Source organism: Zea mays, chromosome 5 (genome assembly GCF_902167145.1).
Source record: "Zea mays cultivar B73 chromosome 5, Zm-B73-REFERENCE-NAM-5.0, whole genome shotgun sequence".
Taxonomy (NCBI): domain Eukaryota; kingdom Viridiplantae; phylum Streptophyta; class Magnoliopsida; order Poales; family Poaceae; genus Zea; species Zea mays.
The window spans coordinates 215,847,775-215,871,016 of NC_050100.1; the positions used below are offsets into that span (position 1 = coordinate 215,847,775).

General features: G+C 49.2%; 2 protein-coding genes across 2 annotated transcripts; both read right to left on the bottom strand.

The window, feature by feature from the left end:
- Nucleotides 1-6,155: 6,155 nt before the first annotated feature.
- Nucleotides 6,156-7,772, bottom strand: LOC100286150 (uncharacterized). Its single transcript, NM_001159038.2, has 2 exons — nucleotides 7,354-7,772; nucleotides 6,156-7,239 (listed from the first exon to the last, which is right to left on the bottom strand). The coding sequence occupies exons 1-2, from the start codon at nucleotides 7,465-7,467 to the stop codon at nucleotides 7,084-7,086; spliced, it is 270 nt and encodes an 89-aa protein (NP_001152510.1). The 5' UTR covers nucleotides 7,468-7,772; the 3' UTR covers nucleotides 6,156-7,083.
- A 7,282-nt stretch (nucleotides 7,773-15,054) lies between these two features.
- On the bottom strand, nucleotides 15,055-21,335 carry LOC103627742 (RINT1-like protein MAG2). The gene is made up of 4 exons (XM_008648049.3): nucleotides 20,886-21,335; nucleotides 20,697-20,801; nucleotides 17,208-17,305; nucleotides 15,055-17,128 (listed from the first exon to the last, which is right to left on the bottom strand). Exons 1-4 carry the CDS (start codon nucleotides 21,172-21,174, stop codon nucleotides 15,257-15,259), a joined length of 2,364 nt encoding a protein of 787 aa, XP_008646271.1. The 5' UTR covers nucleotides 21,175-21,335; the 3' UTR covers nucleotides 15,055-15,256.
- Between the last annotated feature and the right edge of the window lie 1,907 nt (nucleotides 21,336-23,242).

A 23,242-nucleotide genomic window follows, 5' to 3' on the forward strand; every position in this document is an offset into this window, starting at 1 on the left:
ATATCAATTTCAAATATATTTGTTTGCATAAATGCACATTCTTCACGAGTAGCATGTCCATGGATCTCCTTTGCATTCATTTACGAGTAGTAGCAAGAGAGAAATGCAGAGGGAGGAAGTGAAGGATATAGTAGTAGAGTAGAAAGGAGAAGCAGCAGTACAAGAAATTGGCAGGTTGTGCGGTAGAAGCGTGCCTTTGGGTTCCACACGCGAATGCTTGGGCGAATGGTGCGAATAGGGGCTGAGAGGATGTGCATGCCTGCACCTTCTTGTTTTTGAGATGTGATCTCTATTCTCCATATGTACTTGGCTTAGCATACTTTTGTTTCATGAATACAGTTCTGCTACTATCACTGGTAAGTAGTAAATATGGATGAGAAAATTATTTCCAATCTCATGGATTTTTTTACTGCTGATTGTGGAATTGTGAAATCTGCAGACCTCAAACTCACTCCTTAATGATCTCTTGGTTATACAGAATCCTCATGCATGCACTATACATACATGATCTCTTGGTTATATCAACCATATTGTTGACTGCAAACTGTAACCTAACACCATTATGTTTTGTTTCAGGATATTAACTCTAGAGGAGGTAAAGCATCCCAGTCAGTTATCAAAACTACTCTTATGTCTTGTTATAAAATTTAAATCCTTATTAGAAGCATCATTCGTTGCAAATCTTATATATATATATATATATGTGTGATTTTATTTGTTTCGGTTTAGTTATGTATTGATTGTTGCCAAACACTTTGAGAGATATTGAGGTTGATGATATGTGTTGTTCGTTTTGATGTAATAATTTTGCAGTAATATTATATTGAATAAAATTTGTGTGCGGGTACTCTGAATTCACTGTGTTTGGGCTTTCTTTTAGATATTTTATTTCTTGCATTTCTAGAACTAAATTGTGTACGACAAACTATATATATTAATAAAAGGACAAAAATGTAAACTGTAGGAATAATCATCATTTTAACCGCTTCTCTTATTTTATTTAAGCATTGTCCTTATCCCGGTACCACATATGAAATTGAACGTAGGACGGTAGGAGTATATTTCGTATGTAGACCAAATGGCTAAAAACATCCAATATTTTCATAAACTGAAAATGCAGAGAAAGCAACAAAGTTGTATCAATATACAGCCATACAAGCTTAGTATTGGATGGTTTTTAATTTGTATAGCAAAGCACAGGCACATACATATATATCTTTTAATGTATGTAAATCTTCTTAACCTTTAAAATATACTAACAAGAAGGTAACGATAATTAATGTTTCTACATCTCAATATATTTTATGATTATATGTTGACTCCGTAGCAACGTACGGACATACACCTATTAAATAAAATAAATATGGTCTTGAGTTTTGGAAGCGAGACCTGTCACCAAAGATGGGTCCGTTGGTGAATCTGGTCCATGCAACCTATAAGGTCTTGGGCCGGACCGCAGGCCGCAGGGCCTAAAATCACATGACGATGGAGTGGCGGACTGCAGATGGCCACGCTATCACCTTGAGGCCTCAGCGACGCATGCGGATGCGGCTCTGACCTCTGACAAAAACTTTTGCTATTTTTTGGCTGGAGGGAGCCCCACAGACAGAGAACGCAGAAACGCGGCTGTGAGTTCTTTTTCAACTGAAACCAAAATGGTTGCAACCGTGTTTTTAGTCAGATTTTTTTGCTTAATTTCCTAATAAGGGTCTGAAAACACACACTCGGTCTCTTGCTTCCACTGTTGTCAGTATAATTTCGTTTGGTGTCTTGGTGGTCACTCCCTCTGTTTCGGTCGGCCAACGAAAAAAAAAACACGCAGAGAAGCTGCGGGACAGTTTGGTTCGTCCAGGCCACATGTCGCTGCTGGCGGCATCTACGGATGGAAACGGGCGGGGAAACCGGCCGGAAGTCAAAAGGGATCGTGCGGAAGCAGCCGCAGGACGCAGCAGCCCGCTGCCCGCGGGCCGCCCATGACCGGCTGCTCGCTCCCCCCCGCGGCGTGCTGCAGCCTGCAGTGAAGCGAACCCAGGGCGAGGCACGGGAAAGGGGCAAGAGAGAGCAGAGAAGCTGTGGCCTGCCTGCCTGGCACCTGCTCAGTTCCAGAACGAGAGTCCTCCGAGTCCTCTGCCGTGTGTTTTCCGATCGTCGGGCTCGGGCACGAGCACGACACGGTCAAAGATCTCCCTCCTCGGGCCGATCTCCCCTGGCGCCGGACCTGACACCCGGATCTCCCGAGAAGCGGTCACGCCGAGGCTGCGGTTGGGCGGGCAGCAGGGCATGGAACTTCCAGACCGTTGCCGTTGCAGGGCATGGGGTGCTGTGACAAGCGAGGCACAAGAGAACGTGACATGACATCTACTACTACTACTACTCATCAGCGTACTGTTGTCGACGACGAGCGCTTGACCGCTCGACCCCGCCGTAGCCTCTCGGAGAAGACATCGGACACTGCATGTGCAGGGACGAATTGCGCGCTTTCTAGTTCTCGCTGTACGCACGCAGGACATGCAGCTAGTTTTTTAGCAGTACCGTACCGGTGCGGCCCGTACGTGCAAATCTGTACGCGTTGGTTCTCCTCCTGCTACTACAGCAGAACTTTTATCAAGTGTAGCCTTTCGTACCGGACGGACCCACTAGGCTGCTAGGTACGCTCGCGATCGCGTCAGCGCCACTGCCGCGCGCTAGTTTTTTTTTTTTTTGTTTTCCACTGGTCGTTCAGGCTCTCCGGTTCGCGGTTCCGCCCCTAGGGAGTAGGGAGTGCTAGTGCGGCGTACTAGCCTTTTTACCGATGCTGTTGCCGCACCGGGTAGGGGCGGCCCCGTCATTGCGCGCCTCAACCTGTCAATCAACCAAACCTGCGCGGACGCGAGCCTGGAGGCCTGGAGCCTCGCCCTACCTGCAGCCTTTCTTTTTTAACCGTCGCCCGCTCGCTGCCGTACACGGCGCAGGGCCCCGGCGGTGGTTTCTGGTTGGCCGCAGGGGCTGCCGGCCGTTAGACGAGTCCCCTCCGCCCGCCGGCGTGGGCCCGCCGAAAGCGCCCGGTCCTTCTCCCCCACTTCCTTCCAGTCCCAGCCCAGGACGCTGCGCCTGCGGAGCGCCGGGCCGGCCGCTTCCACGAAACCGCAGCCGCGGGCCGGGGGGACGGCCGCGTACACCCACTGCCGCGGCACATGCCGCTGTCCTTGCCCTCCGATGGAGTACTAGGATATATATCGCGCCTGTGACGCGCGGTGCGGTGGACGACGATCCACCGCGCGCGCCCCCGCACATTTTCCACAGGCGGGCGGGCACGCGACACGACACACCCATGCAGCAGCTGCACGGCTGCGATACCACGTACATGCATGATCACCAGGTACACTGTACACAGGTCGTCGCAGTTTTGTCACTGCGAACCAGGGATCGGAGGCCGACGGATTCGTGCGGCGATCGAGTGGCTTTGCTAGTAGTGCCGTGTTGGGTCAAAGAACGGGCAATCATTTCTACTAGTTGGAAAGCTGCAGGGGGATAGCTGGCCGCCGAGACTTTTGGGCACAAGTGCATGTGTCAGGAATATCGTTCGCGCGCGGATGCAAGCGGATTCCGATCCATCGGTACATGACGCACACGCAACACGCAAACATGCAACAACGGGTGTCTGTCTCCATCGAGCCGGCCACCACCACCCACCACCAGTCTTCGTTTCTCGCTATCACATAAAAGCTGTGAGCCTGTGACCAAGAAAATAACCTCTGCGGGCCGCCTGAAATTTTTTTTTCACGGAGGCACACGGCAACTGATGCGCGCAACACATGATTTATGATGGAGTAGAGTAGGCTGGTCCAGACCTAAAAAAAGTGCCGGACAGAGATTTTACTATGCCACTTTCTCATGTGAAAAGATGCCTCTGCCAGTCGTTAGCTAGCTTTCAGTGGTCAGATCTTGACTAGGGTGCAGCAGAGGAAAGAGCAGTGCATGTCCTCGCATTTTTTTGACCGCGCGCCCGTACTACGCGCGCAGGACCGATATTTTTATTATTAGTAGTATGTTAGTATTATTCACACGACGGTTGGCTGGTGCAGCTACCTGCTACTGCTGCCCGTGGATCAGACGGCCACTGATGAATTGGAGGATGGACCTCTTCTGGCTCCTGCCTTTCGCAGTGCTAGTTACTGCACCGCTCCCTAGCTCGCTGCTAGCCTCTGCTTAGATCGACCAAACGCAAAGTACTCCCTAGGTTTAGCTTGTACCGTACCTAGGTTCAACTAACACTGCAATAAAAAAGAAATCATAGAATACATATTTGGGAGAGCTCTAAACCCTTTTGGGCCGTGCTGAGCCGGGTAAAATACTGTTTTATCCTACAAATAATATTTTTGACGGAGTCAAGTTGGAAATATAGAGTGTGATATGAGGTGGAACAGCGAGCCTGTTGGGGGATATATAACCTTAGAGCCAATAAAACCAGGCTTAGATCTTATTGTTTTTCTAAACACTTTCTCAAGATTTATTAAATCTGAAGTCACAATTAAGTACCAGGGTACATGGCCAGCGTGCCCTCCCTGGCCGACCGGTGCACCAGGTGCTGCTAGCTCGGACGACGTGTCGAGGTCGTCCATGAACCAAGATGTTGTTTGGCTTCTTTTGAAGGAGGCGGAGCTGTTTCGCAATTCGTTTGTCAAAAAACATCTTCTCTAGTGTTTCTTTCAAATGATATATTAGTGAGATGGAGGAGTCGTTAAAAGCCACGTTTTTTGTGTTGTCTCCCAACACGAAAACGGCTCTACCTCTTCGAGTGCTCTCGTCGAGGAACCATTTTTAACCATTTAGTAGGGTTTAACAATGAGCCTGAGCTGGAGCTACCCAAAGAGCCATGCCAAAGAACCCTACAGTAGTAGATGTTAGTCATATACGTTGGTCAAACCTAAGACAATCAGAGAGTTATAAGGGTAAATAAAGAATAATTTCTACTATTGGAACAATATTTACGATATAGATTAAGCTGGATATGTTATAAAATATATATGTCCTTATATTCTATCTATTAGATGCGATATATGTCACTATTATTGCATATCAGTCTCTATAGACAAATCAAGAATCTCTTGTATATTTCAAAAGTAGAGAGGGGTGTCTAGTGTTGCTTGTTTTCGCTTCTCGATCGTCGTGTCCTTGTTGGCCTGCCCGTCGCGCGTTCTAGCTAGTTATTAGCGCACATATAGATCGTACGCACGCGCGCACTACTGTCGAATTGGTGGCATGGGGGTTTCCTTGCAGACTTTTAGCCATGGCGGTGCCGGGCGGGGGTGCGCGTGAACGCCCATCATCATCTGAGCAAGTACGTAAACGGACTTCATTGCTGATAATATGCGACACACTGGCATGCGTCCATAAATAACATAGAAGTGGAACTGCTCACGCATGTACGAAAGAGTCGTGTACGTTGTGGCCTGGCCAAACGCACGTTCCTTTGCTACGCATGGATATGCCTGGCTAGCCAGCCCGCCCGGGCAGAGCTGGACAGCTATAGGCTATATAGCAAGGAAGCCGCGCGCGCGCGCCATTTGTTTGTGGCACTGACTGCTGGACCAAGCTCGCAATAGCGTGTGACTTCTCGACGCCCCGGCCGGGCGCGGGGCTCTCACGTCGGTCATCTCGCCGCCGATCGATCGACCACGGCATGTGGGGGGTGCGTGTGGCGGAGGGGCAACGGGTGATCGATCATCGGCTAAAAGGGTGATGATTTCAAGACAGCGCGCGACGACTGCGCTAGCTAGCTACTACTACTCAGTTGACGCGAGGTCGTGAGCCCTTTCCGGATCCGCTCACCGATTCCTTTCAGGCTCGTGAGAATTAAAAGAAGGGACAAGTCCAAGTGGGAGGGGGGAGAGGTCGACGCGCGCACACCTAGAGCGCGCAGTGCCGAGTGCCGACGTACGGCCACCGTCCTCGATCGATCGTCCATGCACCGATCGTACGCTAGCTCGTCGTCGACTAGCTCACTAGTCGCTAGCATTCGTAGCATCGCCAATACCAGTCGATCGTCGACACGCCTGGCGGCCGGGGACGACGTACGCGCGCAGCAAGAGTGTGAGTGTGACAGCGCACGGCGTGCGGCGTGGCGCGCCGGGTCCACGGCCATGCATACGCTTGCCAAGTAGCAGAGGCACTGTGAAGTAAACGCGTCGTTTCACGTTCCACCGTACGGAACCAAATAAGTGGACCGATCGAAGCAGCCAATATGAAAGGCAGGGCAACGTTTTCGCTGCATACTAGTACTACAGTACATACACAGCGGTTGCATCTCTTAACCATGGTCCATGGCACCCTGAGTGAAAGAAAAAAAAAACACAAAAGCATTTCTCGTAGGACGTACGTGCTGTACGTAGCAAGTAAATTAAAAGTCGTTAATAAAAGCTTGAACAGTACACCATCATGACGATAATCAATTTGCTCTAGGATAGTAGTGGTCGGTCGGTTGTCTCTTGCCTGTAGAGAGAGCTAGCCAACTCGATCCAGGCCACCGACTAAATTTACATGGAAACAATACAACATATCGAACACAAGAGGAGAAGCGGCACGTGCGAGAGGAGAAGCGGCACATGGAGAGCTAGCCATCATGTGGGTCGGAGGAGCGAGGACGACGAAGACGATCGACGAGAAGCCAGAGAGTGCGGTGCGAGCTAATGTGATTCTGATGAGGAGGATAAGCTTAGCTTGCTTAAGCCCCTAGTGCTACTAGTACCCTACTACCCAGTGAAGCTTAGGCTTAGCAGAGACCACCATACGTGCGCGTGTAGCTAGTACATTTTGATATGGGAGAGCTAGCCACATGATCTCAGATCTAGGGAGGAGACAGGCAGGTGAAAGGAAGAGAAAGGTACACACACATGTAGAGCGAGCGAGAGAGAGAGAGAGAGAGAGAGGTTGAGATATACCCTAGCTAATTGAGCTCGGCTCCCGGCGGCCAGCCGGTGGAGAGAACAGATGGGCCGGGGGGCGCGGGCGCGCGCGGTCGTCGTTGTCGGCGATCGAGGTCGTCGCCGACCTCGCTCTCTCGCGCGCCGGCCGGCGCCGCCGCAGTAGGAGGCGCGTGGGCGATCAGGAGCGGAGGATGCTGCGGATGATCTCCGCGCCGGGGCTGTTGTGGTCCATGGTGGCCATGAGGTCGGACAGCCGGTCGCTCAGGTCGTCCACCTCCCGGTGCAGGCTCTTGATGTAGCTGCAGGTCTCCTTGAGCAGCTTCGTCGTCGACGCCTGCATTACATTCCGCGCCGCGCGCATTAGACGTTTGAAAACGGAAAAAAAAGGGCGCAGCAGGCGAACGGGAGTTAATTAGTTGAGCGGTCATGTGTGTTCGCAACGACGCACCTGGCCGGAGCCGCGGCGGCGGGAGCTGGGGAGCAGGGCCTGCAGCTTGGAGATGAGCTCGTTGATCTCGTCCTCGGAGATGTTGCCACGCGACGACGGCCTCCGGCTCGACATCCTCGCTCTCTAGCTAGCAAGCACAAGCTCGTCGTCGCACGTCAATTCTCGCTGCCGCCGCCTGCGCGCAGGATGGGGCTAGCTAGGCTTGAGAAGGAAGCTACCGCGTGTATGTGCGCGTCCACCGGCGCGCGGCTCGATCGTCGCTGGCTATCTAGTGGTGGTGGTGGTGTGTGGGCTCTTCCGGCCCTGGGGCGCAAAGGAAAAGCTGGAGGCCGGAGTGAGTAACTGAGCTGCGAGGGAGACAGAAAGGGAGAGGGGTGCCTTTATAGCGAGCTGGCTCGGGGCGGGGGTGGATCCAGATTGGGTTGGAGCGGAAGCGGGGACTCCATTATATTGTGTGCGTAGCGGAGACGAAGCAAGGATGGTGCTGCTGGTGTGTGTGTAGTAGATTATTAGTACCGATTCGCTCGACTGCAGAACGGGGGAGTACTGGGGAGACTGGGAGAGGGCGAGTTTCGGGGCCCCGCGTCTCTCTCTCTCTCTCTCTGTCTAATCACCGCGGCAGCTCCTCCTCTCAAGCGTGGCCCACCGGTAGGCAGGAGCCCGTGGGCCCCAGGGTAGCTATAATATGCTATGACCACCCGCCACTTGCCACGTGCCCGAGCTGGGTTGCGGTGTGTATTTTTACATTGCAAACGGAAAGAGAAGAAGAGTGCGGGCCTGTTTGGTTTGTGCCTAAATATGTCACACTTTGCCTAAGGTTAGTCGTTCGAATTGAATAACTAACCTTAGGCAGAAAGTTTAAGCAAATTGTGACAACTGAGGTAGTGAACCAAACATGCCTGTAGTCTCTCTGCCCTCGTTTGATCGAGCCAGCGACCTGCAGCAGGCAGCAGCCATGTCGAGTGTTGACCGATCCAGAGATCAATAAAGTAATAGCAAAACACGAGTGATCTGACAAGCCGTTTACTCGATCGGAATCCAAAGTGTAAAATCTAATCTGTGTATTTCGATAGAGTATGGAAATTGACCTTAAGTTGTTAATTTCTTTTTTTCTAAATTAATTACTCCGATCTTTCCTCTTTTAGCCAAATAAAAAGAGCTTTAACACATCAGAATGATAACTAACTCCTAATTATTTATACGTGATGTAGCGCAAGTGGGAGGCGCGCGGCAGCAGGCGACGTGTGAAGTTCTGTGTCTCCAACCTAGACGATCAAGGATCTATGGTTAGCTAGACTCGGGGCTTCTTAACGAAACCCATGCTGCTAATTTATGTAGGCAATAAAGGATCTACTACCGGCATGCTACTAACTGATAGGTTGCATGTAGGACAGCACACAGCAGACGTGAAGCCAGTAAGCGACACGGAGCACGTATTACTGTACTGCTAAGTTGACGTGGGCGACAGCGACTCTAATCATCGGGAGTCTTAATAAAACATAGCCATGCTTACATTGTCTGCTAGCTGATGAGCTGAAGAAAACAGAACACCACACAGCTAGCGGGAGACTCAAAAGATGCCCCCCCGGCCTGTCCCCGGTGCCCTGAATCTGTTAGCATACGTGCGCAATCCTCCATTCCCGTGCAGACTACTCCGGTGTTGTCGCCAACGATACTGTCTTAGCATCTAATTCAGCTAACTAACTAACTAACACGGGGGGAGCCGATCGAGGTACGGTGTATGCTAATGCCAGCTAGATGCCACAATACGATAATCAAGGAGCACGGTCGACGATCGGCGTAGCTAGCTAGCGCACGAACGCTCGACTTTGTCCACGTCCATGCATGATGCGATTGCTGGCCACGCGCGTGTCTACTGTACTGTACTGAACGCACGCAAATCTCGGAGGGACCCGACGTGGAACCCCCCGCGCCGCTGCCATGTCGGATGCATGCATCAGGCACCCCCAACGCGTTCACGTGACAGCCGCGTGGCGCGTACATGGGATGTTACCTGCCCCTCCTGCACCAGCTCAGGCCGCGCCCGCGCGCGGTGTCTAGCTGGGCTGGCTGGCGTTCATGCGATCGACGTGAACGAAGAAAGAAATGGGGAGAAGGGGAAAAAAGAATTGGCCATCACGTCGTCACGGGGTCGTCGTCGATGGGGGCGACACGACAGGCCGGGGGCGGCCCTAGCTAGGTTCATTTGTTGCTCTGGCTGCTGGCCCCGTCGCGTCCGTCGATGGAGAGCGAAACAAGCATGTGTGTGCTGGCGTAGCACACTAGCTAGAGCAGGCGCGGGGGCGCTGAGGGCTACGTACGTTGCCCGCGCGGTCGGGCGCGTGTGAGAGAACCAGACAGGGCCACGACATGCGGCGCGCGGGTGGCCGGCCGGTCGCGCCGGGGGCGGGCGCGCGCAGTTGGTGCTGCTGGGGCGCGCTGGTAGTGGCCTTTGCTTCGCTAGCGTGACAGGCAGGCCGCGGTGGAGCCGGGCCGCGCGGCGAGACAGCTGCCACTTGTGGCTGGGCGGGGGAGGCCCATGTGAGGGGCGTGCCCGCCTCGCTGACGGCGACCGAGGTCGGGCGCCTACCCACTGGCCGGTCCATCCCCGCTCATGCCGCCTTGGCGTGGGATCGCGTCACACCGGCACGTACGCCTGTCGCCCCTGGCTGGCTGGCTGGCTGGGCCGTCGTCGTCGTCCCCGCCCGATCGATCGACACCCTCATATGCGCGGGTGGTGCGGCCATGGATGTCGTTTCTTACCGGTACGCCGGCCCTATCTCTTTATTTAATTCATCTACTGTCTACGACTATACTATACACACACACAACAACGTGTGGTGTGTGGTGGCCTAGCTGCTTGTGAGAAGACGACCGGACCAGCTAGCCGAACAGAAAACGGCCGATCACGGGGGAAGGAGTAACTCCGATCCCGATATGATGCCGTCCAGCTGATATATAAATGCAGGAAACGACGTACGTGTCGGTCACTCCATGCATGCATGTGTATGCCCGCGCGTGGACCGTGCTAGCTACGTACTGGCCAAGTGATCGACCGGCCGGACTGGCCGTAGTGATCGACGTCGATGCACGCAGCTGCTCTGCCGCCTATAGCATACCATGCATACCACCACAAGCAAGGAGAGAGGAGCTCACGTACGTCACAGGCTAGTAGCAGCTCTCACGGATAACGCGTGCGCGCGTAAGGGGTGCATGCCGGTACCCCTGCTTTCTGGATGCTATCCCTCTGCCGTTTCCGGTTTGCACGGGGTGGCTGTGTAACTGTAGTCTGTAGGCGAAAGCCATCAACGACGATCGACGACGCCGTTGCAATGCATGCAAGTCCGTCCATGATGGCATGCATTGCATTTGCATTGTCATGTAGTAGTATGTATGAGCGTCATCGAGCTAGCTAGTCTCTGGTTAATAAGCTTGCCCACGGGGGCCCGGGTGGGGGCCTAGGCTACAGATGGTACGGCAAAGGCAATTAGGAACAGTTGCGTGTGTGTGCCCGGACCCCCTGGACTGGACTGGACTGGACTGGCCTGGACCCTCTGCAAAGTCATGTTCGATCGATCCACTGTCCGCGCGGGGGCCTCCGCCTCCGTCGTCGTTCTGAAAAAAGAAGGCAATGCTGCGGCAGGAACACATCTGCCATTTTTTTACAACTACACGGCTCTAATAGGCTACTGCCTGCGTCTGGAGCCAGAGCTAGTCAGCTAGCTCTAGGGCTCGATATTTTCAGGCCTCAGCAGCAGTTATATATCGTACTACTGTGTACCACGACTGCGACGCGCGCGCTCCTACATTTGTGGACCTACTGTACGAGCGACCGACCGTTAAAGCTGCACTGCAGCAGCAGCAGCAGCAGCAGGTACGTGAAGCAGAGACGATCGATGGAGTCGGGCCGGTACAGTACGTAGTAGGCAATGGACGGACGTACAGCTACTCGTTGGTCGCTAGCTCGATCGTGTAGCAGCAGTGTGGTAACGGTGTGGTACGTAGTAGTAGGACGGAGAGAAGGGATCGCAAGGGACGGGACGGACGGACCAAGTTGCACGTCGCCGTCGCGGTGTTTATTGCATGCATGCATGGGGCCCCGGCCGGTTGCAGCATGCGCTGCTTCCCATCCCAGTCCCAGTCCCAGCGCGTGGGCTCCCACACGTGCCGTGCCTGTGCCTGTGCCTGTGCCTGTGCCCGACGTCACAAGCAACCACCTCTCTCTTTCTTCCCTCGCTGGGCAGTTGCGGCGCGGGTACTCTCTCTTACCCTCAGGCACACGTACGTGTGTACACGCTTGTACTACGAGCTGTGCAAGCAACGACTGCTGCCAAAAAACAAAAAATAAAAAGTCACGGCCGGCCGGCACGCACAGGACACGCACGCGCGTTGCATGCTCCACCGTCCACCGACGACGGGTACGAGCCCGGTGGTTGTGTGTTTCGTCGGGAGGGGGAGTTGCCGCCGGTACGGCGGTACCTGATCTCGTCTGGTTGCGTCTGCACCAGTGTAGCGTCGTGTAGTCCACCCGGGGGCCGGGTGCGGTGAAAGCTGAAAACATCTCTCCCAACTCCCAAGACGTACGGCGTCTCGTTAATAGTTACTGCTAGTCCTTCACTTGTCTTTTGTCGTTAATAACTTTTGATCAGTAGTCGTTGCATGCAAATCCGGTACTGATGTTCTTTTTTCTCGAGTTGCTGTTTCGCTGAAGGAATCCTGTGACGATCGAGGGGCTAAGATTTTACTTTAGTTTATTCGCCAAGATAGATATGCATGACCAAGTATATATATATATTATAACATGAGATGGTCCATGCTGGGTAAATGACTTGGGGAGCGGTGTTCTGGGTGCAGCATGGACCATGCACGCCTGCACTGCAGTGCAAGACACGATGTATAGTAGTAGCAGTATTGAATCATCGAACGGTCGGCCGGGCCGGGGTATAGTAAAAGAGAGAGAGAGAGGGTGCATGCATGTGAATCCGACCAGATGAACGCACGGCTCCCCTATCTGCTAGCTAGCAGCTGGTCTAGTTAAATTAAAGATCTGGGTCTTACTCCCGGCCGGCGAGCTGAGCTGAGCTGAGCTTGATGCATGAACCTCTGAATTCGTAAGTTTCAGCGGCGACTGTCACATGATCAGCCGACCAAGCATTTGCAGTGTGGCTTAATTGCCTGCGTGCCGTCGAATGGATAAGCTAGAGAGATACACACCGCGCGGTACCTCAAGTTTCCTCTCGCCTGTCAGATCCACCTTGTACATGTACTACACGTGGTCGATTCTCGGTCGGCGGCCGGTTTTCCTACGTACTGTGGCCGTGCGCACACGTCCCCACACAACAGACAACACCAAACAAAAATCACTCGCACCGGCTCCGAAAACGCACGGTGTCAAACTGTCCCTACTACGGAGCCAGCCAGCTGCTAGCACGGATGCTTTTGCTTCGTGGCCTTTTCCAAAGGCTGATCTTGTACCCCTTTAGAGCTTGTTCGGTTACACCAATCCAGAGGGGGATTGGAGGGGTTTAAATCCCCGCATAGTCATTTTTGACTAGGAGGAGATTTAATCCCCTCTAATCCCCCTCTGGATTGGTATAACCGAACATGCCCTTAACGATCGATACTCTACTCCTACGACCAGCTGCTGTACCATTCTGCTTGGTACGGACGACCGACCATTGCGAATGAGGATTTGATGCCCACAATATATTCACAAATAATTCGATGCCCAAAATCACATGAAACCATACTTATACGTGAACAAACTAACTTTATTGCCAATATGAGCTAATATCAACCTACTTTCTCGATCATGTAACAGTTATAGCGCAAGTACGCACTAACAAAAACTAACTATTTAAACACTATTGCAAAGACGATTTGTCTGAGAAATTTCGTATAAACACTATTGCAAAAAATTCCATTTGCGCCGGTTCCTTCCTAACATCTCTGTAAAGGTACATGCAAAGTTTTATCCCAATCCGGTTTAAAGCGGAGGATTTGACTAGTTTTATCCCGTTGTCAACTTGCCCCTAGCTAATTAAAACCGAACCACTTGATCCCCTCGGGGGACATTATGGTCGAACTCAATATCTAAGCTTCGCCTCAACCCGAACTCCTCGATGCCGCCATGTGCCACCTCTAGTTCCCGAAGGAACTTCACCTATGTGTTGAGGCCTAAACTCGGCACCTATCCGATCACCAAGTTCTCCAACGCCTCAACTTGACTTGTTCAACCGTCGTTTTGACTTGGTCAACACAGTATACACTTGTATATCCATAAACTCGTCGATGTTCCTAGGTGTTAGCTATAGTCCTGCTACTTCATCCAATTTCTTCAGTTGAAGCCCATCGTTAATCATTCATCACTTCTAGTCTGTCGGCATGAACCCTTATGACTTTCATTATCTTCACCATCGACCATTCCTCAGTGCTCGGCACCACAAGCAAAGAGACGTGCTACACACACATCATCATAACTTAGATTAAGGTTAGTCCACAAACTCAATTAAAGCCTATCATCTCCTTGATAATCACTCATCACACTTGAACAATGTATACACATACCAACCACATGTTTGTAGTCCCCCTCGATGAGTGCACTGTCAATACCAAACACAAAGAGATAAAACAAAAGCTAAAAGGATAATTGAGAACTCACACAAATGCTGTGGTCTCCTACGGTCAGAGCATGATACATGTACGTGCGGCGGCGCGCAGTACATAACAGTAACACTCGCTTCGTTTTTGGGTCGGCGGACTCGCACACGTACGGGGACCAGGCCGGTGTGCAGTGCTCGGTTGCCAGGGCGGTGGAAACGCTGTGCCTGTTAGGTTTAGGCCGAGCGCGGGAGAGACGAGACGAGCTAGCCTAGCACTAGCGTACGTAGGAGTAGACGACGGACGGGCGGCGTCGCTGTCACGCGCTCGGGGACCAACCGAAGCGAATGCCGTCGGAGGGGGCGGTGGTGCCCGGGCTGCACGGCAAGGTGTGTCTGCCTGCCCCTGCGCGCGGTCAGGCACGCACCTACTGGTGCCGCGCGGCGCCCCCGCCTGCGGCTGCAGTGCAGTGCAGACCACCACCCGCTCCGCTGCCGCTGCCGCTGCCGCTGGGTCGATGGATCGCTCGTATCGGCGACCGAGACGCCTCCGCCTGTCCCTCTCCGTCCATCTTTTCCCGATCGTCAATCCCCCCCGCGCGCGAGGCCCAGGGTTAGGTGAGTGACAGACAGCATTATCCGGCGGTGGTTCGGGGCCGGGAGGCACGCGGGCACGCCTGATTAAGGCGCCCTCGCGGAATCTTTCGGGCCCAAGATTTGCAGCCAAAAGTTGTTGCGCCCCCTGCCGCATTAACGCTCCGGTTGGGGTCGGGGCTGACTGACACCGTCTCCAACCATCGCCGTGTGTTGCCTTGGTATTTGGCAACGAGAGGTGCTTGCAATCAGGATCAAAAGGGACATTTCTATGACTGTGTGGTGCCAAAGTATACTCCGACGACTGAAACGGACCAAGAAAAGGGAAATGCTTGGCTCCCCGATAGAGGCAGACCGTCAAAACACTCTGATTCGCCAGGCCTTCGGTGTGCTTCAGTTCCCAGCCCCGAACAGCTTTAGGAAAAAAGCTGCTTTCTTGGTCCTTTCAGGAAGATAATAGAGGGCCTTTTCCGTGTATACAAGGAAAGGTGAAAACGAACACAGAATATTTGCAATCCATAGCTAGTCTCTCTTCATATATATATTTGATAAATATAATGTACCTTATTACACCAGCCGATACGCCAAGAACGTAGGTGTATATAAAGAAGAAACAAGACCTGTATGGAGTAAAACAGTGTGAATTCTTTCAAACTCGACAATCCCTCTCTTTTCCCAACTACAGACTGATGTTAGTTAAGTACAATTCGTCATGCATCATATACCCGGTTTTTTATTATCCTCTCGGTGTCGGCAGCTGCCAGATGCCTAATGCCATGTTCCCTCAACCAATTCTTATCTTTAAACGCCCCCTCTCTAAGCTGCTGTTCGTCAATCTTCAGTAACCTCAATCCCTCGGACAGTCGAGGGAAGAAGCCTTCAGGTCTCAGACACCATGCTGAAAAAATAGCGAACAAAACGCTGAGGTCGCCCTGTAGCCTCTCCACTCCATCGCTGCTAACCTTTGTGCCGCTTGTGAAAATGCCGGCGAAAAGCAGCTGGTCTACCCCGCTTGCCACACCTCTCCATACGGTCACAAAATCAACCGTATTTAGGCCACCTTGCAGCTTGGATAGTTGCTCTTGCATGTAGTCTAAAGATTCTATGAAGGTTCTGGATACAGCAGGTCCATCTGATTTCTCCAGCCACTGCCTCTTGTTTTTTAGATAATCCCGAGAACGAGCATCGAATCCACGCAAAATGACAGTGGAAATCTTATCAGTCCATTCCACTCTGAACTCTTTCAGATGGTTTATCTCTTGCTGAAAGATACACCCACTCTCACCATTTACAGTCAAATTTTCCATCTCAAGGAAAAAAACATCCTCGCACCATTCTGCCAACGTGGATTCGAAATATCGAGCTGCATTGATAGATTGTGATACCTTGAGCACAGCATTATCATCAGCCAGAGCAGTCAGCCCCTCTGCTTCTTGACACCTCCGAAGCATGTAACCAAGGAATTCTGATATGATGGGTGCAGCAGACATACTAATGAATTCTGCCCTAAGTGTGATGCTAGGGATGGGACGGGCACGATCAATTAGCAAAGACAAGGTATGATGAACGACACTGGTGATTACTGGAGCCTTGTAATCATCTGAGTATTCAAGCATAGTTCCTCGAATTCCTGTACTCCAATTTTTCTCTAAATCCATTGCTGATCGCAGCTTATTAAGACTCTCTTGTCTCTCAATCTCCGCCCATACTTGAAGCCAATCTGGGCGATCACAGAAGACACAGAGAACTGAGATCCTCTGCCAACTGTCATCATCCTTTACCGTAAGTAGTAGTCCAGCACTCAAGATTAAATCTTGAATCCGCTTGTCAAAAGATATCATCAGATCAACAAGGCTGAGCCACGAGACTCTAGCCTGATAGGCCGTGCTGCCTGAGTCACTTGAGCTACTACTTTCCTGAAGAACTTCAATCTGCTTAGGAAATATCTCTTTCGCCAAGTATGTAGACAATGCAATGACCATTCCTGAAATCCATTCCTCCCTACAACTATACCCAATAAGGTTAGCCTTATCCACAAGGGGCTGTAGAATCTCATCCATAGAATCAACAAAATCTCTAATTATCTTATAAGCAAGAGCAAAAACAAATTCAGGCTTTTCAGCCCATTTTGAGAAATGGCGTTGTGCAGCTGTAGATATTGGATTTACTAGCTCTTCAATTACCCATAATGGTTGACGTAGTTGATTACCCACACAATGCCCTTTCAGTTGTCTAGCTTTTCTACGTTTCTGTAATCCCTGCAAATTGCATAGTGCAAGAAAGCTCTCGGAATACTTGCTTTTCAGGTCACCCCGCATCACAAACAATGGGTTCACAATCTCTGCTTGTTTCCCCGAATTAATACTTGAAAATTTTGAGCCGGCAAGTGAAGGAGGCCAGCCAAGGGAAGAAAGAAGTGATCGATGATCAACAATGGCTTGTGGTCTTAGTATAGCTAAAGATCGGTCTACTCTGTGATCCACGGAAGATAGAAGGCGAGTCCATTGTGGTCTAGTCACAGCTACAGAAGCTAGAAGATCTTCTATGCTTTTCAAATATCCAATAGCAACATGATGTGTTTCCTGGAAAAGAAAAAAGAATGCCAAATTAGCAGCTGTCAAGTTGACTCTTCCAAGAATCTCAATATGACAAGATCCATACCTCCGAATTGTCTACACGAGATTTAAGTTTTCCAGTAACAGAAGAAGAAACTGCATCTTCTATATCACCCACCAAACTGTCAAGTTTGAGAGCCATTTCTGTATAGGACAACCTACCGGTAAGAACACACCAATTGCAAAGTTAAAAATAAAGTACTGCAGAAACTTCACTCAAAAACAAGCCAAGAGAATGGGATGTAAATGTAAATAATGAAATTGTGGTAAGTGATAAACATCTAATACCAAGTGAAATAGTTAGAATTTCTAGGAGTTTGGTTAAATTAGTTTGATTATTACATTCATTAAAAGTCAACAATTACCCTTCCCTGTAAATTTCATGCCACTGTATAGTTGAATTAGTACGCTACAATATCTTAGATCAATCACCATTTTCATCCAATGATGTAACCTATAATGTAAATTTTCTTTCAGGTCTCCAACAAAAGTAGAGCACTTGATTTGAGCTAGCACAAAATAATGAATATGAGAAGAAGAGACCATCAGCAACTTCGGATTGTTTGTTTAGAATTAACATGATGCAAATAAGATGAGAAAACATAGCCAAACAACTGACAAATCTTATATTTATTGCATGGAACACAATGACATAAGATTTATTGCAACACCGTTGTCAACATACTCCAACTGTGTTGTTTCAATATAGCGGCTACAAGGCGCAGATAAAGGATGAGTACTGTGATAGGCTTAGCAAGCCAACATTTTTACCTAGCTAGTATTACAGAGATGGTATCCAATTTGTTTATTGTTTGATTATTTCAATATCAGTTATCAAAACATGACATATTTTCAGCAAATAGATAATACTGATAAACTCTGGACATGACTAATGAGGTATGAACTGAGTCTGCCACAATGTGAAAAAATCATTATAAAATAATGCACGGTAGGCACTACAAGTCTGCAATATCATTGGACTGGCAAGTATGTTGTGCATTATCTCAGCACGCAAGTGGACTAGACCACACATCTGAGAATGGTTAAAACAATATACTAAAGTCTAGATAACAGAAAAATGAGTCATGCCATAACCCTTTTATTTCCTAGCACTGGTTTGGTTGTCATATCTATCTTACAAAAATGCCTGCCTTGACAGAAAGTTCACTAAGGTAGAGTATATGACTGTCTAGTTTTAATGCATGAAAACTTTTAATGAATTAAAATTGGACCGTTATGGTTAAGGTTTTTGTCTGCGCCTTCCATAGCCACATCTAAGCTAGTTTAGGTTATTCCTAACCCCAACTATTCAACTTTGCCCTCTTCACTTTGTGAAATGACAGTACAGTGCTCATCTTGATATGTTTTTTCAATATTCTACTAACTCTTTTAAAGTTTTCAATTTAAAATGTCAACTGGCAAACATGCTCGTGCGTTGCAACAAGACGGACGCGCGGTCATCTGAATCTGCCCATTCCAGTTATAGTGACCTAGCTATATCTTTGTTGGATTTAATTGGGCTTGGTCCAATGTCATTTCAATCAAATCAGCTGAATTCCAAGACCCATAGTAGTGCTAGATACAATAAAGGATTAATTCCATACAAAATTTGGACTGCGGATTAAGTCACCTTAAATAGGTGGCTCTTGTCTACATCTGTTGTGACTTGTGAGGTTAAGAAAGGCGGGAGGCAAGCCACATGCCCGAGCCCACAGTCGCGATGTGCACATGCTCGGGCAGCCAGGATGATACAGTCTACTGCTTGGCCTCAGGATGGTGGTAGTGAGGGACAGACAAACAGGGGGAGTGACAGACAAAAAGAGGTAGGAGAGGGAGTGAGGGACAAACAGGCAGACGAGATAGTGATGGACCAAGAGGGGTTAGAGTGAGGGACAGACAGACCAAAAAATGGGAGACAGAAATTTTTGTACTTTAATATTAAGTATAAATATAAATTTACCCTGCCCAACTACCACGAACATTACTATACCATAATATTCAATGTCAATGTCCCAAACACAGCAAAAAAAATTAACTAGATACATAATAAGGGTAGGGTTGAATATGTGAGAGGTTGTGATAACAGAATAAATATTCTTATTCCAGTATTATTAATGTGGAGGACTCGTCAATTCAATATTGTTGTTATTACTGAAAACTCATAAGGTAGATGAAGCGATGTCAAGCATCTGACGTTCTATGTGACAAGAGGGTACCACATAAACTAAAAGGCAAGTTTTATATAACAGCAATTAGACATGCTATGTTGTATGGTGTAAAATGTTGGTCACTTGGTCTACAAAAATATGACATGTTCAACAGATGTGTTTGATTTGCGGCCATGTAAGAAGAGATCGAGTCTGGAACGATGATATACGTGATAGGCTAGGGGTAGCACCAATTGAAGAAAAGTTCGTCCAACACCGGTTGTGATGGTTTGGACATGTCCAACGGAGACCTCCAATGTGCAGTGGGATCCTAAGACATGATAGTAATGGGAAGAGATGCAGGAGAAGGCCAAAGTTGACATGTGAAGTGACAGTAAAAAGGAGACCTGAAATAAGAACGAATATACCCAAAGATTTAGCCTTGCATAGAAGTGCATGAAAAACATTTATCCATGTGTGATATGTCTGAACCTTGACTTGTGGCTTTTGTAGGCTTTTAATTCTAGTCTATCCTAATTTGTTTGGGACTAAAAGGCTTTGTTGTTGCATTGAAAACTCATCAACATCAACTACTGCAGTTGTGTACAGAAGAACTAGCTAAGGACTAGTAGCTAGCTGCAACTTGTGAATCATGAAATCTTGTTGCTCAGTGGACACCATTATGCAATGTTCCCCATCACTTCCAATTACTTAAAAGAACAAAGCAAACACAAACATCCATGTGATCAAAATGAAGCTCCTTTTGAGAGCAACAAGATCCCATGCCAATTAATTGAGTTAGCACCAGGACAGATATCATAACTCATCCAAGCTGTATCGGGCTAGATCTACACCAACCAAACCTAATTATTAACCAAACCAAACAACAGCTTCAATCACCCAAGCTCGCTTGCTCACATGCACAAAAAGAGCACATTGAGTGCCAGAGGCTCCCATAGTGAGGCAACTTTTACCACTGCACCGGACCTGCTCCCACAAATAACCCCCATTTCACATTGCATCAGAAGTCATAGGGTGCACTGCTAAAAGTAATTTCAGCTCAACACTGGGACATCATATCAGGATAGACCTAGTGTCAAAGGCTCAGGATATGAGGAAGAGATAAACCGAGACAAGCCTTGCTCAACAAATACGAATAGGCTGCTTCGAACCTGTGACCTAGTGACTAAGTGAGATAATTATTCTGTAGTTGAGCATTAACCAAACAGACATTGAATGGAATACACTAGGGTTTTATGCACCAAAGTTCATAGCACGAACTCTTATGCCTAAAATCAATACAAACTTGCAAAATTGGCAGTGCTGAGATAGCCATTCAAAATCTCAAGCATAGAAGGAATCTGGTTGGCAGAGAAATCTGTACTCACCTGCATACTCTCTGACCATCTCTACTCTCGCCACCTCGGAGGCCAGAGCAGGGAGTTGCTCGAACTGCATCTGCTCCGTTCTCACCTCCACCTCTTCTCCAGCCCCTAAAAATACAGGAATCACAAAATTACTGAAACAATATAGTTAGTAAGCTCTTAATTTGAGAACCTCGTGTGCGTTCGGAATACCTGTTGACCCGGATGCTTTGAGGGCACCAAGCCGGCCGCGGACGCCACGGAGGGCCGAACCAGCGACCTCGCAGCAAGACGAGTACGCTGCGGCAGTTTCCTGTAGGCGTACGTAAAGGTCGTAAATCGATGCCTCTAGCTCCGCACAGTGCCCGCGGATCTCGGCCTCGACATCGGAGGCCGTGGCGAGATCGGCCGCCGAGCGGAATCGGGCGTCGAGGAAACGGCGGACCCCCGGGTCCATGTCTTGGAAAAGCTGGAGCGGATGGGGTTGAGCTGCTGCTTCCATAGCAGAACGGATCACACAACGGGTTAGGGTTTGGAGGGGGGGCAGCGTAGCTCAACCGGAGAAGGAGACGACCTGCATTTTTTCAGTTTGTGCGAGCTCATAATCGTCATTTTTTAGCGCGTAGTAATGGTTAATGGGAGTTTGACACTTGACAGGTTGGGCCGTTGCCTCAGGGGCCGTTGCCTCAGGTATGGCCCGGATTGTGGGTGGTTAATACATTTGGTTGAGGGGGGAGGGGGGCCTTTGTTTTCCTTGCCTACTTGAACTTTTGCCGGAGTCCATTTCTCAAAGTTCAAAACTGGATAAACTGTCTTCTCTTAATCAACAAAATCGTTTAAATTGTCTCCTGATCCAGTTAGAAATAGTTTTCAATGTGTACATATATGTTGAATACATTTATGGTGAATACATATATGTTGAATACATTTATGCTAGTTGCATATAATGTTCTTATATTGTAGGAAGCTTTCTAAAGGGATAATTTTCTATAGTCATTGGCCAAGACTTGTATCCCTTACCGACCACCTAAAAACACATAATTCTATCAAGGCCTATCCATAAATACTAATATCTTTTCATGTAATCATCAATCATATTTTGATGATCTTGTCTAAAAAACGTAAAAAGGCTATTTTGCACGTCCTCTCAGTTGGACATTATAAACTTTGATGCTCCCTATTATGCTCATCAGTTGACTATATGACGTAGATTATTTTACTAGTATGAAGTCTTTTGGGCTTTAGAATGATCTATTCACTTGATACCAGTACATGTCAGGAGTGTCGAGCACCTACCCCATACAACAGCTACCATAGCCATACTCATAGCGTCTATTTCTCCGTGTCACGGACTCATATACGGACTCATATACGGACATCGTCAGGAGTCCAGCAGCCCAGCTGTTAATTTCTAAAAAAAATAAAATACAATTATCTAAATAAGCTATTCAGACATTCAGATCACCCTTGTGGTTCAAACGAGTTGACAATCCATGGACGGGCACGAAGAAAAGTCATGAGGATTAGTTTGAGAGTTATAAAATCGGAGCGGATTGAAGAGACCGGAACCCCTTTTTATTCAATTTTGAGGTAGGACGTGATGATAACGTGTTAAATAATTACGTTACTACATATCGGCAGATCCGTTCTCTTCCCTTCTGTTAACATTAGAGACGCGAGAAGTTGTAGAAGTCTATTTTTCTTCCCAGCAAACCACACACAGAGGAACACATATGAGACATAAGATGCAGGGTTGGACCTCTAAACTCTTTCTGTTTTCTTCTATCTTAAGATAGAGTACATGTTCCTTTATAAAGAGACGTGAGACCACTAAGGATAAAAGTGTTATTTGACCATAAAACCATACTAGGTTTTTTAACAAAAGTTTGTCTGCCCCGATCGTGCGTGCATTTCCTATATATTAAATATATTAAAGTTGGTTCAAAACAGGGACAAAGACAGTGTCCACGTCAGTATCTTCAATATCAATCGCATGATTCGGCATGAACGGCCACGGAACGCAAAAGACCAGCATCCTTCGCTTCCTAACCTCGATTGCACGGAAATCTTCTAGAGAGCACTAAGGGGGGCGTGTGAAATCTTTGCGGTTCCACCCCATCCGCATGCTCCTGCCATCGCCATGTCGTCATCTTGTTCTCTATGCCGCTCCCGCTCACTCTCGCGCTCAGCCTTGGCTTGCTATCGCCACCGCCGTCTTGGCCGCTGCCCCCCCCCCCCACACCGCTCGTAGGCTCCTCGGCTCGGTCAACCGTCTCCGCCGGTGAAGGCACACAACCCTCACCGTTTCGCGCATTGCTGGCGCCATCCTCTGCTCCCTCTCGGTCTCGCCACACAGGCAACGGCGGCGGCGCCCAGGCTCGACGACGCCAGCGGATTCCCCTCTCTCCTCTCGCACAGCCACAGGCGCGTAGCCCCACGTTCACCATGCGACCCATGTGCCGCCGTCCTCCAGATCCTAGGTCTTCGCTTCGCTATCTCTTCGTCGACGACAAGCACAAGCCAGTCATGTACACCCCTTCTTGGCCCTTCCTAATGGGCGAAATTGAGCA

Bases quoted from the DNA above. Each gene is read 5' to 3' on its own strand.
- LOC100286150 (NM_001159038.2), bottom strand. From the start codon at position 7,467: ATGTCGAGCCGGAGGCCGTCGTCGCGTGGCAACATCTCCGAGGACGAG. The intron at 7,240-7,353 runs GTGCGTCGTTGC...AATGTAATGCAG, and splicing joins GCCGCCGCGGCTCCGGCCAG to GCGTCGACGACGAAGCTGCT.
- LOC103627742 (XM_008648049.3), bottom strand. From the start codon at position 21,174: ATGGAAGCAGCAGCTCAACCCCATCCGCTCCAGCTTTTCCAAGACATG. The intron at 20,802-20,885 runs GTATTCCGAACG...CTGTATTTTTAG, and splicing joins CAAAGCATCCGGGTCAACAG to GGGCTGGAGAAGAGGTGGAG. The intron at 17,306-20,696 runs GTGAGTACAGAT...TGTCCTATACAG, and splicing joins GATGGTCAGAGAGTATGCAG to AAATGGCTCTCAAACTTGAC.